Source organism: Lithobates pipiens, unplaced genomic scaffold (genome assembly GCF_037356315.1).
Source record: "Lithobates pipiens isolate NorthernLeopardFrog02 unplaced genomic scaffold, aLitPip1_a1.2 Scaffold_16, whole genome shotgun sequence".
Taxonomy (NCBI): Eukaryota; Metazoa; Chordata; class Amphibia; order Anura; family Ranidae; genus Lithobates; species Lithobates pipiens.
Genome location: NW_027507748.1, coordinates 48929807 through 48946608, shown reverse-complemented (window position 1 = coordinate 48946608; position 16802 = coordinate 48929807). Strand labels below are relative to the sequence as shown.

Sequence of the window (16802 nt, the reverse complement as noted above, 5' to 3'; positions counted from 1 at the left end):
GGCACCAGTGCCTAAGGCCCAATTTTTGTACCCCTGTTCAACAGGTGCATGTAATTACAATTCTTGATATAATATTTCACAGCAGGGCCCATTCCAGAGCCCACCAAGAGTAACTGTGAGGACTTACAGTGTTATGGAACCAGCACCAGCACCACCACCACCACCAAAGGCCCAATTTTTCTACCACTGTTCAACAATGGCATGTAATTACAATTCTTGATATAATAGTTCATAGCAGGGCATTCCAGCACCCACCAAGAGTCACTTTGAGGGCTTACAGTGTTGTGGCAACACCAACACCTGAGGCCCAAATTTCTGCAGAGCATATAGGGCAGGCCCCTACTTTCAAACATCCAACTTACAAACGTCTCCTGCTTGCAAATGGAAGAAGACAACAGGAAGTGAGATGAAATCTACCCCTAGGAAGGGAAATTCTCTCCTGTAATAGTTGATATGGGAAAAACATGTCTCCTCTCCACTGATGCTTTATGCCAATCCTTGTTTTACTAAAACCCCAAATTTTCAAAAACATTTGTCATTGGGACAGAAAGTGAGGTGAAATCTTCTGAAGAGGTGCACAGACAGCAAAAAAAAATGTTACAGGGGTGATAACCCTTCCCTATGTTTTCCAAAAAGCTTAAAAATCGATTTTTTGACTAGAGCTACACTTTAAAAATGTACCAGTTCAAAATTACAAACAGATTCTACTTAACAACAAACCTACACAGTCCCTGTCTTGTTTGCACCGCCTGTATACTGCTGTTCTGAGTATACAGAGCCTGGGGGCCCCACACCTTTCCTTTTTTTAATTTGGGTACGGGGTTCCCCTTAATATCCATACAAGACCCAAAGGGGCTGATAATGGGCAGGGGGCTCTACCCATGCCATTTTTCTCCATGATTTTCATCCATATTGCCAGGACCAGACATTACATTAAAACCGCAAGCAGTTTTAAATGACTTTTTTTCCGTTAGAAATGTCATTTTGTGCAGGGACTGTTCTAAACCCGGGAAACACATGCCACTTCACAGGCATACTATAGACACCCCCCCAGGCACGATATTTAAAGGAATATTTCACTTTTTTTCTTTCACTTTAAGAGTCATTAAAATCAGTGCTCCCGAAAAAACTGCCATTTTTAAAACTTTTTTTTGCATTGATACATGTTCCCTGGGGCAGGACCCGGGTCCCCAAACCCTTTTTAGGACAATAACTTGCATATTTGCCTTTAAAATTAGCACTTTTGATTTTGACTGGGTTCTAATGTTAACTCAAATTTTTGGTCTGTTCGCAGGTTCTGGTGCGAACCGAACTGGGGGGGGGGGGGGTTCGGCTCATCCCTAGTAACTTCTATAGAACAGACGAAGAAGCCTACAAGCAGGCTTGGCAAAAGTTAAATGTAAGATATGGTCATCCTTTCTTAGTACAAAGAGCCTTTAGGGAGAAATTGAATAACTGGCCTAAAATAGGTACTAAAGAACATTTGAAACTCCAAGAGTATGGTGACTTCCTGCAAGCATGCAGCAATACCATCCCACATGTACGAGGACTAGAAGTACTGAACGACTATCTAGAAAATCACAGGATGCTAGCTACGCTACCTGAATAAGTGGCTTCTAGAAGGAATTGCTATGTGACTGAACAGTTAGATCTAAGTAAGAACATCCCAAGTTTTGAAAAGTTCTCTGTGTTTGTTAATAAGGAAGCACGAATAGCATGTAATCCAGTAACAGCATCTTACACCCTAAAATCCCTAGAAGAAAGGCCTGTGAGAGATTTAAGAAGTGCAAGAGCAACTAGCTTTGCAACCGACACAACAGCTAAAGGTCTAGATACCTACAAGGGCAAGTTCAAAGTCACTGCTGGGATCAGTAGAGAGACAGAACCGACAAATCCTCAGACTACTTTTAAGTGTATGTTCTGTGGAGAGAACCATTCTATACACAAGTGCCAACAATTGAAGGAGAAATCCCACAATGAAAAGAAAAGTTTTATATTTGTTAACCAACTGTGTTTTGGGTGCCTAAGAAAAAAACATATTACTAAGGAGTGTAAGAAAAGGGCCACATGCAGCGTGTGCAAAGGACGCCATCCTACACCACTACATGAAGAACGTCTAAAGAAGGATAAATCTTCAATACCTAAAGATGCTGAGGAAGAAAAGAAAGCATCAGTATAATAGAACTTCATCACTTTTCAGACGCCAGTAGTTATGGTTATGGACAGTGCTCCTACATCAGAGTGATAGGAGAAGAAAAAATACACTGTGCCCTGGTTATGAGAAAGACCAGAGTCGCACCTACCAGTATTCAGACAATACCTTGATAGACTTGAACTGACAGCAGCTGTTGTTTCAGCACCAGTAAGCAAGTTTCTGAGAGAAGAATTAGAGTTAAAGATAGATGAAGAATATTTTTAGAGAGACTCGCAAGTTGTTCTAGGATACATAAACAACGAAGCTCAAAGATTCCATGTCTTTGTCGCCAACAGAGTTCAGAAAATTCGGGGAAATAACACTTCCAGAACATTGGCATCACATTGATACAAAGCATAGCCCAGCAGATCATGCTTCAAGAGGCCTGAATGTTACAGAATTGAAAAATTCAAACTGGGAAAAGGAAATCATACCCAGTGAAAGTCACACATAATTGTCTATAGGTGATCCAGAAGTAAAAATTGTACAAACATTGAGCACTGCCGCCAAGTGTCAAGATGACATACTTGAAAGACTAGACAGATGTTCAAAATAGAATACAGTCATAAAAGTAGTAGCTCAAATTCAACGTTTGGCAAAGGGAATCAGAAAGAAGGAATCATTGAATGTAGAGGAAAGGATGAAAGCTGAAGAAACAGTCATAAGACTCATTCAACAGAGATTCTGTAGTGAAGAGTTAAAGAGACTTAGTCAAGCCCGGTCAGGGTCCTGCGGGCGGTGTGGGAAGATGGCGGCCTCCTTGAGACTGGGATACCGGAGGCTGGTCAGGTCATTGGTGGGGAGTGTACAGAGCCGGACACAGGAGGGCGGACTGAGGACCTTTCACACCTCGCACTGGAGATGGGGGGCGCCATCTGTTCAGGTCTTAATGCCAGCGCTGTCTCCCACTATGGAGGAGGGAAACCTTGTGAAGTGGTTGAAGAAGGAAGGTGAGGTGGTGAATGCAGGAGATGCTCTGTGCGAGATTGAGACCGACAAGGCTGTGGTCACGATGGAGTCCAGTGATGATGGAGTATTAGCCAAAATAATGGTTGAAGAAGGCAGCAAGAATGTGAGACTGGGATCTCTGATTGCGCTTCTTGTGGAGGAAGGGCAGGACTGGAAACAGGTTGAAATTCCAACCATTCAGAGTCTGCCATCACCAAGTTCACTCCCCGTGGCACCTGAGGCAACCCCGACCCCAGTGAAGGTTCCTGTTCAGCCTACCAAACTTGGATTCCATATAAGCCCAGCGGCTCGCCACATTTTGGATACAAATGGGGTGGACCCAAAAAGTGTGGTTGCGTCTGGCCCCCGTGGGATAATCACAAAAGAAGATGCTCTTCGAGTCGTGTCGCAGAAAAAGGATGCAGGGGAGAAAATTGTACAGCCAGTTCAGGCCACACAAGCAGAAAAGATGGTGCCAGTACCTAGATCACAACCACTAGTATCTTCACCACCAGCCTTTCCACGTCCAGCCGACCCACCAATGTCTATTCCTGGGACGCCATCTGCAGCGGTAACATTTTCCAAAATACCAACCAGCAACATCCGAAAGGTTATCGCCAAAAGGTTAACGGAATCTAAAACAACCATCCCTCACGCCTATGCCAGCACAGACTGCGACCTTGGAGCGGTTCTCAAGCTGAGGAAGGAACTGGCTAAAGATAATATAAAAGTCTCCGTAAATGATTTTATCATCAAAGCCACGGCTGCAACCCTCAAACAAATGCCGGAGGTAAATGTCACATGGAATGGAGAAGGCCCCAGCAAGTTGGAGTTCATTGACATCTCCATCGCCGTGGCAACCGACCGAGGCCTAATCACTCCTATAATAAGACAAGCCAGCAACAAGGGAATTCAAGAAATTGCAGAGGCTGCAAAGTTTTTGGCACTGAAAGCAAGAAGTGGAAAGCTGTTACCAGAAGAGTATCAAGGAGGCTCATTCAGTATTTCCAATCTTGGCATGTTTGGGATTACTGGATTCAGTGCAGTAATAAACCCTCCACAGTCCTGCATCCTGGCGGTTGGACGCTTCCGGACTGAGCTGGCCATGGCAGTAGATGATGAAGGGGAGCCCCAAATCTGTCGGAAAGAGTTGATGAGCGTTACGCTGTCCAGTGACGGTCGTCTGGTGGACGATGAACTGGCATCTATGTTCCTGGATCAGTTTCGAGCCAACTTGGAGAACCCAATCAGATGTGCCCTAGTGTGAATGAATGTATATCTCGCCTCATGGAATATGTAACAGAACTACAACGTGTAGAGATAACTACAAGCGAACAAACATCATTGTGACAGATGGATTAATAAAGCAAACTAACTTATTGGAAAAAAAAAAAAAGAGACTTAGTCAAGAACCTAAATGGCTTCCCAACAACCACCCATTGTACAAGCTTAATCTTGTTCTGCAGGATGGTATAGTGAAGGTGGGAGGGAGACTGGAAAATGCATTGTTACCCAGCAGAGTGAAGCATCCAGCAATTCTACCCAAAAATTCTACCTTCACAAGATTATCGATCACTACTACAACAAATCCTTGCATCAAGGTGAAGCTTTAACCAGAACTGTTTGAGAGAAGGTGGTTACTGGATAGTAAAGGGAAGCAAAGTTATAGCAAAGTATATAAGTAAATGCGTAACCTGTAGAAAGGCACGTAGACCTACCGAAGAACAAAGAATGGCAGATTTACCGGTAGATCATGTAAACCATCAACACCATTTCTTTATAGTGGAATGGATTTTTTCAGCCCATTCATCACCAAGCAAAACCGCAAGGAGTACAAGAGATATGGACTAATATTTACATGTCTAAGCTGCAGAGCAATTCATCTGGAAATGAAAAGATATGTCAGCTGACGCATTCATTAATGCCTTGAAATGTTTCATAGCCATTAGAGGTGCTGTTACAAAGCTTAGATCTGACCAAGGTTCTAATTTTGACGGAGCAAAGAACGAATTGAAGAAAGCTCTAAAAGAGATCGATAAAGAAAAAGTAACTATTTGTCACAGAATCAATGTAATTTTTATATGTATGCTCCGCATGCAAGCCACACAGGAGGAGTTTGGGAAAGACAAATCAGAACTGTAAGAAATGTATTAAATTCAGTGTTGAGAAAGAGCTCTGGAAGAATAGATGATGCTTCACTTAGGACCCTGTTCTATGAAGTAATGTCTATGGTTAACAGTCGTCCACTTACAGTTGACAACATCAATGATCCAACAAGTTTGGAACCTTTAACTCCCAACCATCTACAACCACCACCTGGCAAGTTTGCCAAAGGGGATTTATATGGCAAAAAGAGATGGCGAAGAATTCAATATCTATCAGAACAGTTTTGGAATAGATGGCGGAAAGATTAGCCAATCTTACGTTAAGAAGTAAATGGCAAACACCCAGAAGAAATGTACAAGTTGGTGACATAGTATTAGTGAAAGAAGAAGATTTACCTAGAAGTCAATGGAAATTGGCCAGTGTTCTACAAGTTCAAAAAGATAAAGACAGACTAGTAAGAAAAGCATTGTTACAAATCGTAGACTCAAAACTTGACAAGGAGGGAAAACGTCTCACTATTCCGCTCATGTTGGAACGTCCTATACAGAAGTTACTTGTTCAACTGAGAATCTGATGGAAAATTCCCTAAATTCATGTTCAAATCCTACTATAGAGAACATACATAGTTGCCAACATTGTAAAAAAAAAATCAGGGACACTTTTTTGGCTGTAGGCGGAGTTGTATTATAATTAGGGGGGCATGCGTTTGTAGGTGTGGCATAGGGAAAAATTGAAAATGCGGCGCGCCTAGTGGTGAAAATGGGTGTGGTTTACGGGAAACGGCGGGCGTGGCTTAAATAGGCGTGGCTCAGGGGGTGTGGTTAGTGTCTGAGATGAATGCGGGATGGACAGGAAAAGGGGGGATGGAGCAACAGCAGCCCCAGATCCTACACCACAATAGCAATATGTGTTTCCCAGAGTTTGAGAATCAGCAGATAAAGATACTCCAAATACTTGGTGTTAGCACTTCAATCATCCCGTCACCATGATTGTTATGGTGTCAGGATGATTGAAGCGCATAATTTCTATTATTACATTGTAATATAAAATGAAATCATTCAACTCACCATAATGCAGAATCAGTGGGAGCCATGAGCGTGTCACTAGCCACATTGCCTGCCACCAGATGCCATCAGGTGCCCCCAACAGAGTCCCTCCTTTCATCAGGTGTCCCATCAGTGGAGCCTTCCTCACATCTGTGTCCCCAGCAGTGGAAACCCCTCCTTACATCTGTGTCTACATCACCGGAGCCCATCCTTACATCTGTGTCTCCATCAGCGGAGCCCCTCCTTACATCTGGTGTCTCCATCAGTCCTCCTTACATCTGGTATCCCCATCAGTCCTCCTATCATCTGTGCCCCCATCAGTCCTCCTATCATCTGTGCCCCCATCAGTCCTCCTAACATCTTGTGTCCCCATCAGTCCTCCTTACATCTGTGTCTCCATCAGCAGAGTCCTCCTAACATCTGGTGTCCCCATCAGTCCTCCTAACATCCGGTGTCCCCATCAATCCTCCTTATATCTGGTGTCCCCATCAGTCCTCCTTACATCTGGTCTCCCCATCAGTCCTCCTAACATCTGGTGTCCCCATCAGTCCTCCTAACATCTAGGGCCCCATCAGTCCTCCTAACATCTGGTGTCCCCATCATTCCTCCTAACATCTGGTGTTTCCATCATTCCTCCTAACATGTGGTGTCCCCATCAGTCCTAACATCTGGTGTCCCCATCAGTCCTCCTAACATCTGGTGTCCCCATCAGTCCTCCTTACATCTGGTGTCCCCATCAGTCCTCCTTACATCTGGTGTCTCCATCAGTCCTCCTTACACCTGATGTCCCCATCAGTCTTCCTTACATCTGGTGTCCCCATCAGTCCTCCTAACATCTGGTGTCCCCATCAGTCCTCCTTTCATCTGGTGTCCCCATCAGTCCTCCTTACATCTGGTGTTCCCATCAGTCCTCCTTACATCTGGTGTCCCCATCAGTCCTCCTAACATCTGGTGTCCCCATCAGTCCTAACATCTGGTCCCCCCTGTGACATCCAGACTGCCCCCCCCCTGACATCCAGACTGCACCCATGACATCCAGACTGGCCCCACTGACATCCAGACTGCCCCCTCTGTGACATCCAGACTGGCCCCTCCCGTGTCCCCCCTGACATCCAGACTGGCCCCCTCAACATCCAGACTGCTCCCCCTGTGGCCCCCCTGACATCCAGACTGCCCCCCCCCGACATCCAGACTGCCACCCCCTGACAATAATACAGCCTTCTACCGCTCCCAGCAGTTCTTTCCCCCACAGCGTCCCCAACATGGAGGCAGCATGGCATAGGGCAGGATCAGACAAAGCAGAAGTGACGCATATGGCCCCGCCCACTCATTCCTCGCTGAAGAAGCATAGCGGCTCGCTGCCTGTCTCCCTGAGTCCCACAGCATGCACATGCCGAGATGATCCGCCTATTAGCATAGCGTCATGACACACTGTGTATCATGACGCTATGCTAATGGACTTAACATCTCAGGTGGCCATGCCCCCCACTGCCCAATCTGCAATACTTTATGGAGGAGGTGGGGGGATGACAGAGCAGCCCGGGGGGCGGGACAAAAGCAAATTTTTGGGAAGAATGCCAGGACAATAAAAAGTCGAGACATAGGTCGGATTTTCGGTATTGTCCCGGCAAATTCGTGACTATTGGCAAGTATGAACATAGAATTATAGGTAATTTGGTGGGAGTGAAGCTGGCCAGCTAAAATCTGTCCTAGGTTGCTAATGTGACTTACATGCATATACAGCTAGACTTGCTAATAACCTTAATATAGTTTATATGCTCACATGTGAGAGATAAAAGCAGAGTTATTTACTGTGACTTTGTATACGGATGTCATATAACAGTTGTATATTGTGTTCACAGAAGCAAAACGAGAAACAAATGCCTTTTAAGATTCATTGTATGACAGTAAAGGTAAGCTCAAAGACACAGCAGAATTGAAACCAGAAAACATAGAATTAAACCTTTGTGACTCTCAGGAGTTTTGGCCAATCACAGCCAATCTCACACTGAGCAAGAGTCTTGGCCAATCACAGCCAGCCTTACACCTATTATTTTGTCTGGAAATTACCCAGCACATTGCTAGATCTCATTACATCAGAGAGGGAGGCTGAACAGATTAGAGATCCAGTCAGAGTTCAGATTTATGGAAGCAAGTGGCCAAAATAGGTAATTAAAGAGGAAGTAAACCCTGATGGGTTTACTTCCTCTTTTTTTCCCTGCAAAGGTAAAGCATAATGGACTACTATGCATCGCATAGTAGCTCATTATGTGTCACTTACCTGACACAGGAGCCAGCGAAGTCGCCGCTGTCCCCTGTAGTCCGCCGCATCCATGTTGCTTGTGGCGTCTCGCAGCTCCGACGAATCACAGCGGCGCAACCGCGATGACGTCACTCCCGCGCATGCGCACGGGAGTCGCGTCTCGCAGCTCCGCCGCTGCCATACGGCGAAGCCGCGATGACGTCACTCCCGCGCATGCGCACGGGAGTCGACAAATTTGGCAAATCCATTCTTGGATTTGCCGCATTTAGTGCGCCTGCGCGCCGCTGTCTACGGCGCATGCGCCGTAGACAGCGGTGCCCATTTTCGGGCAAATATCTCCTAAACCATATAGGTTTAGGAGATATTGCTTGGACCTACAGGTAAGCCTTAATCTAGGCTTACCTATAGGTCCAAGTTGTTTGGAAGGGTTTACTTCCTCTTTAATACAGTTATATGTTACTATTGTTAAATAATGCGATTAGAACTGTATACTGAACTAGTTATGTGTTCACTTGTATTTCCACCAAACATCAGCAAACATCATAGCAAATGATCAAGCAAACAAACAAGCATGTAAACAGCAAATTGCAATATCAAACAAGTAAAACTATTTCTAAGGCCGCGTACACACAGGCGGATTGTCTGTCCAACTTAGTCCGCTGAACCGTGTTTCAGCGGACAATCCGCTCGTGTGTGGGCTTCAGCGGACTTTTTCAGCGGACTGTCTGACGAACAAAGTCTTACGGAATTTCCGAAATTTTGTCCGTTCAAACTTGGTTTTGTCCGTCCAAACTTGGTTTCAGCGGACAGTCCGCTCGTGTGTAGGCAAGTTGGACGAACTAAGTATGGCGCATGCTCAGAAAGGATTTACACGGCCGAAGGTTGCATTGCAGTGTATAGGACGTCATTTTTCTAGTCCCGTCGTACGTGCTGTACACGTCATCGCGCACGCTTTCAGCGGACTGTCTGCTCATCGTGTGTGGTCAAGTCCGTTCATGCAAATTTTGAACGGACTGTCTGTCGGATTGTCTGACGAACTTAGTTGGGCAGACAATCCGCCCGTGTGTACGCGGCCTTAAGCCTCAGATATACCTCTCAGAGAGATCATAAAGTGTCTAAGGTATTTTAACCACTTGCCGCCCGCCCTATAGGCAATTGACGGCTGCAAAGTGGTTTCATAATCCTGACCGGACGTCATATGACGTGATCAGGATTATGAGCCGCTGCGCGCCCCCGGGGGCGCGCATCGCGGCAATCGTTGTTGCAGGGTGTCAGTCTGACACCCGGCAACTATGATCTCGGTAAAGAGTCTCCGACGGAGACTCTTTACCACGTGATCAGCCGTGTCCAATCACGGCTGATCACAGTGTAAATGGGAAGAGCCGGTGATCGGCTTTCCCTCACTCGCGTCTGTCAGACGCGAGTAGAGGAGAGCCGATCGGCTGCTCCTCTGACAGGGGGGGTCTGTGCTGATCGATTATCAGCACAGCCCCCCCGAGGATGCCCACACTGGACCACCAGGGACGCCACCAGACCACCGGGGAAAAGGTAATCCTCCCTAGACCACCAGGGATGCCAGTCAGCACAATGGATGCCAATCAGTGCCCATAATGAATGCCAATCAGTGCCCACAATGGGCATCACTGATTGGCATGCATTATTGTTTGGCACTGATTGGCATCCATTACTATAGTATAACACCAATGCCGCCTATGAGTGCCCACCTGTGCCGCCTATGAGTGCCCACCTGTGCCGCCTATGAGTGCCCACCCATGCCCATCTGTGCCGCCTATACATGCCCATCTGTGCCGCCTATCCATGCCCATCTGTGCCGCCCATCTGTGCCGCCCATCCATGCCAATCAATGCCAGCTATCAGTGCCAATTTGTGCCACCTATCAGTGCCCGTCCGTGTCGCCCATCCGTGTCGCCCATCCGTGCCGCCCATCAGTGCCGCCCATCAGTGCCACATATCAGTGTCCATCAATGCCACCTCATCAGTGCCACTTCATTGGTGCCACATTGGTGCCCATCAGTGCCACCTTATCAGTGCCCATCAGTGTAGCCCCATCAGTGCCCATCAGTGAAGGAGAAAACGTAATTATTTACAAAGTTTTGAAACTGAAACAAAAAAAAACATTTTTTTTTTCAAAATTTTCTGTATTTTTTTATTTGTAGCGCAAAAAATAAAAACCGTAGAGGTGATCAAATACCACCAAAAGAAAGCTCTATTTGTGGGAAAAAAATGAAAAAAATTTCATTTGGGTACAGTGTAGCATGACCGCGCAATTGTCATTCAAAATGCGACAGCGCTGAAAGCTCAAAATTGGTCTGGGCAGGAAGGTGTTTAAGTGCCCGGTATTGAAGTGGTTAAAGTGAAAGTACAGATACTGAAGAGAGAACTATAGCTACCATTTTATGTAGAATGACAAGACTGAACAGTTGAACCGCCATTTTGTTACACTTTATTCAACACATACAGTGCCTTGCGAAAGTATTCGGCCCCCTTGAACTTTTCAACCTTTTGCCACATTTCAGGCTTCAAACATAAAGATATAAAATGTATATTTTTTGTGAAGAATCACCAACAAGTGGGACACAATTGTGAAGTGGAACGAAAACTATTGGATTTTTGAAACTTTTTTAACTAATAAAAAAATGAAAAGTGGGGCGTGCAAAATTATTCGCCCCCTTGCGTTAAAAAACTTTGTAGAGCCACCTTTTGCTGCGATTACAGCTGCAAGTCGCTTGGGGTATGTCTCTATCAGTTTTGCACATCGAGAGACTGAAATTCTTACCCATTCTTCCTTGCAAAACAGCTCGAGCTCAGTGAGGTTGGATGGAGAGCGTTTGTGAACAGCAGTTTTCAGCTCTTTCCACAGATTCTCGATTGGATTCAGGTCTGGACTTTGACTTGGCCATTCTAACACCTGGATATGTTTATTTGTGAACCATTCCTTTGTAGATTTTGCTGTATGTTTGGGATCATTGTCTTGTTGGAAGATAAATCTCCATCCCAGTTTCAGGTCTTTTGCAGACTCCAACAGGTTTTCATCCAGAATGGTCCTGTATTTGGCTGCATCCATCTTCCCCTCAATTTTAACCATCTTCCCTGTCCCTGCGGAAGAAAAGCAGGCCCAAACCATGATGCTGCCACCACCATGTTTGACAGTGGGGATGGTGTGTTGAGGGTGATGAGCTGTGTTGCTTTTACGCCAAACATATCATTTTGCATTATGGGCAAAAAGTTGGATTTTGGTTTCATCTGACCAGAGCACCTTCTTCCACATGTTTGGTGTGTCTCCCAGGTGGCTTGTGGCAAACTTTAGACGAGACTTTTTATGGATATCTTTGAGAAATGGCTTTCTTCTTGCCACTCTTCCATAAAGGCCAGATTTGTGCAGTGTACGATTGATCGTTGTCCTATGGACAGACTCTCCCACCTCAGCTGTAGTTCTCTGCAGTTCATCCAGAGTGATCATGGGCCTCTTGGCTGCATCTCTGATCAGTCTTCTCCTTGTCTGAGCTGAAAGTTTAGAGGGACGGCCAGGTCTTGGTAGATTTGCAGTGGTCTGATACTCCTTCCATTTCAAAATGATCGCTTTCACAGTGCTCCATGGGATGTTTAAAGCTTGGGAAATCTTTTTGTATCCAAATCCAGCTTTAAACTTCTCCACAACAGTATTACGGACCTGCCTGGTGTGTTCCTTGGTCTTCATGATGCTCTCTGCGCTTTCAACAGAACCCTGAGACTATCACAGAGCAGGTGCATTTATACAGAGACTTGATTACACACAGGTGGATTCTATTTATCACCATCAGTCATTTAGGACAACATTGGATCATTCAGAGATCCTTGCTGAACTTCTGGAGTGAGTTTGCTGCACTGAAAGTAAAGGGGCCGAATAATTTTGCACGCACCACTTTTCAGTTTTTTATTTGCTAAAAAAGTTTAAATTATCCAATAGATTTTGTTCCACTTCACAATTGTGTCCCACTTGTTGGTGATTCTTCACAAAAAATTTACATTTTATATCTTTATGTTTGAAGCCTGAAATGTGGCAAAAGGTTGAAAAGTTCAAGGGGGCCGAATACTTTCGCAAGGCACTGTATGTGTACATGCACTGTCAGCTGCGAAATTGTCAGTGTTATATATGAAGAAAAGCTAAAGTTAATAAAGAAGATATCTTAGAGGTTTGGTGTGCTCTTTAAACCTACTGCTTCCATAGAACGGTGCTAGAGGAATTATAGTGTAATGTCGTGTACACATGATCGCATTACGCCTGACAATTCGATCGTGTGTGGGCTCCTGCGGACTTTTTCATCGTAAAGTCCGGCGGACTTAGAAAGTAGTTTTGACTAAAATTTGTCTGCCAGACTTGGCTTTCAGCGGACAATCCGTTCGTCAGTGTGCTAGTCCGGCGGACTAATGAAAGAATTGGCAAGAGTCTTGGGGTCTTTTTGGACTCACAAATGTCAATGGATGCTCAAATAGGAGCAGTAGTCAGTGGTTCTCCCACCCATCACCTGACCCCGCCCCCCTCTGACGCAAGGGGAAACCCGGGGTTCCCTGTGACGTATGGGTGACCCCGCACCCCTCTGATGTAACACAGGCAGGTTTCCGTTACATCAGAGGGGGGCGGGGTCACCCATACGTCACGGGGAACCCCGGGTTTCCCCTTGCGTCAGAGGGGGGCGGGGTTAGGTGACGGGAGGCCCCGCCCTCCGTGTATAAGAAACGTCAGGTCGCCGGAATCCCTGCAGTGTCTCCTCCGTGGAGACAGAAAAAGGATGCTGCGCTGATTCAGATGAGCCATCGCTGGACCCCGGAGAGATGATCGTCCGTCGCTGGATAGCAAGAGTGGATTACCACCGCTGGAATCTTTTTTTTATTTTTTTTTATTTTTAATAAAGGAATTTTTCAAAAGTGTGTTTGTCTTATTTAACTATTTTTTACACTTTCTTTGTGAAATGGTAGGGGTACTTTTGTACCCCCTTACCATTTCAAACGGGGGGGGGGGCGGGATCTGGGGGTCCCCTTGTTAAAGGGGGCTTCCAGATTCTGATAAGTCCCCCGCCCGCAGACCCCCACAACCACCGCCCAGGGTTGTGGGGATGAGGCCCTTGTCCTCATCAACATGGGGACAAGGTGCTTTGAGGGGTCGCAGACCCCCAAAGCATCCTCCCAATGTTGAGGGCATGTGGCCTGGTACGGTTCAGGAGGGAGGGGGGGCTACTCTCTCGTCCCCACCTCTTTTCCTGTGGCCTGCCAGGTTGCGTGCTCGGATAAAGGATCTGGTATGGATTTTTAGGGGGACCCCGACGTCAATTTTTTTTTATATTTGACGCGGGGTTCCCCTTAATATCCATACCAGACCTGAAGGGTCTGGTTATGGATATTTAGGGGGAACCCCACGTCAAATTTTTTCTTAAATTTGAGGCAGGGTTCCCCTTAATATCCATACCAGACCTGAAGGGCCTGGTAATTGAATTTGGGGGACCCCCACGCTTTTTTTTTATTTTTTTTATTTTTTTTATCAATGACTTTCAATGAGTGTTCTCTGTATTACGGAGCCGACAATTCATAATAGCTGCGAGTGATTTTAAAGGACTTTTTTCCTGCATAAATGACACTTTGTGCAGGGACAGTTCTAAGCACCAGAAACATGAGCCCCTTCACAGGCATACTATAGACAACCCCCCCCCCCCTACGAAATTTAAAGGAATATTACACTTTTATTGTTTCACTTTAATCATTATTAAAATCACTGTTCCCGAAAAAACGGCCATTTTTAAAACTTTTTTTTGCATTGATACATGTCTCCTGGGGCAGGACCCGGGTCCCCAAACACTTTTTAGGACTGTAACTTGCAAATTAGTCTTTAAAATTAGCACTTTAGATTTTGAACGTGGGAGTCCCATAGACTTTAATAGGGTTCTAAAGTATGCTATATACTAGCTCCGTCGAATCTTCTTTATACATTCGACAGACACCATAAGCCTTCAAAGACAGATTCGACCGTAATTCATGTGGATTTTCGGACGAATGCAATTTTTGAACGAAAAACAAAATAAATAAAAACGAATTTCGGGAGTAACTAAATAAATTAAGTTTTCGGACTAAAACGAAATTCCGAAACGAAATATTTTACTCTGCACATGTCTATTAATGAACCAAAGGCAAGCTTCTATTGGTATCTGGTGAGTGGCCATTTCTCAAGGTGGTGTTGGCACGAAGGGTGAATTTTGTTGTGGAGGCTGGAATCACTTATGAATAAATAGAAGCATTTGATCATTCGCAAAAAAAGTTTTTTTCACTGTAGGGGAGGGAATGTATTTGAATTTATTAATATTTTGGAATTAATTTTATTAATGAACTATCACTATCGTGGAATTTGAAAATTGTTTCAGACATTGAAACTATTTAATTGTATTTTTTTGATACAAAACACTGGTGATATTATTATTATTGTTTTGCACACTGTATTGAAGCACAGTGGTAAAATAAGTATTGAGATAGATATTTTTTTGGTAGTTAGCGCAGTCCATTTTTTTTTATATCTAAACACTACCTGTTGGCCCATAGTGAGGACCCTTCAGGAACATTTTTTTTACGAATAGACAAGTACCGCCCCCACTGCAGAGGGAGCTCTCTGGTGAGGGAAATTTCCAGGACCAAAATGTCATGGATCCATAGAATTAAGTGTTATGTCCCTTTTGGGCTGATTGTGGATGTTGATCTAAATGCCTTTATTGACAACTCATAGGGTGCCTATTTAAGTGATGTGTTAACCCCAAAGGTGCAAAAAATGTGCAGTAAATGGGAATCCCACCTATTGCGAATATGCAGAACTCACCAAATAAATATCGGAGGGGTGTAATCAATAATATACTAAACCAACCGAAAGACAACAAAAAAACACAAAGACTACTACACACCCTAAAGAGTTCAACTACAAAAAGGATTCATTGCTTAAAAAAGCGAAGTAGGGCAAATTCTTAGCACAAAGATCCAAGACCCCCCCCCCGATAGTCTAACCCTTCCCAAAAATATTTCTCTAAAACCAAACACACTGTGTAGGGCAACAATACCTCTTGTATAACAGAGGGGCAAAAGGGTGCAAAAACTCCACAATTGGCAAGCCCACCCTCCCCAATACAAAACACCTCCCTAAAGTCTTAAATAATGGTTCAAAGCCAGCTATAGCGGGATCCCTGAAATTTGTCCCTAAAACAGAGCAGTGTATGTCTGTGTAGCACACAAATTACATATATTGCACAATCCCATAGTTGAAAGATGCACAGAAATGTTAATCACAAGGATACCCTGGTCATAATTTCGTCTGTGAATGAGGCTGGAAAGAAAATTGGGATTGGGCATGAACATATGAAAAATACAGTCAAACGTTTTTTCATCCGTTTTCCAGGTGAATTGCCAAGAATATAATCAGTCCTGATTGCTTAGTCCAGGTAAGTGGCCATTAAGAACAAAGGGATATGACACCACTGAAAGAAACGGCATAAAATGCACTATACTGATCCGATCTGCTCAAATATTCATTCATTATGCATGGGAAATTGCCACAGATTCACATAAAGTAAATCATGATGGCATGAGGGGATTCCCGCAACGTGCAAGTAGTTCCTTTCACTCACAGTTATAGATAACACTTCTCAAAATTTCTTCATGCGTAAATTACTCACATCGTCGTGCTGGTCACCATACAGAGATCTCCACATACATTCAAGGGGATCGACCTGTCTGTGTGTTCCCGATATGTACGCTTCTCCAGCAGGCAGTTTCCTTAGCTATGATATTCAGATTGTACAGATCAGTATTGGTGTGTCAGGTCACCTTGAGGCGAGGTGACAGGTGCACACCGTAGGGATCAGGAGTGCACCGCAAGGTTGTGGACCCTACGGCTGACTGCTGCAGACAGGGGACAGATCCCACTGGGGTTAGAGCGTAAGATTCCCTGGGGCGCGGAGTCTAAGAGCCAGCAGGTGTTCACCAAAGCCTCGAGTGGTGAGGATGGACTTGGCTGCAACTGGCTCCAGGTCGCGACCCCCAGGGTCCCCCAGCTCACACCCACAGTAGGCAACAGGAGGATAGGGATGGTGAGGGACAAAGCCAAGGTCGGGGCCACAAGCAGACAAGAATAGTCGGGTACACGCCAAAAGGTCAGGATCACAGGCAAACAGGGATAGTCAAAGACATGCCAAAGTCGGTAATGGAAAACAGTAGC

At 45.0% G+C, this 16802-nt stretch overlaps 2 protein-coding genes across 4 annotated transcripts in view; one reads left to right on the top strand and one right to left on the bottom strand.

The window, feature by feature from the left end:
- Positions 1-16802, bottom strand: part of LOC143981780 (beta-1,3-galactosyltransferase 5-like) — a 214169-nt gene that overhangs the window by 136887 nt on the left and 60480 nt on the right. The window lies entirely within an intron of this gene.
- Positions 2921-4538, top strand: LOC143981779 (pyruvate dehydrogenase protein X component, mitochondrial-like). The gene has a single exon (XM_077479872.1). It carries the CDS (start codon positions 2943-2945, stop codon positions 4407-4409), a length of 1467 nt encoding a protein of 488 aa, XP_077335998.1. The 5' UTR covers positions 2921-2942; the 3' UTR covers positions 4410-4538.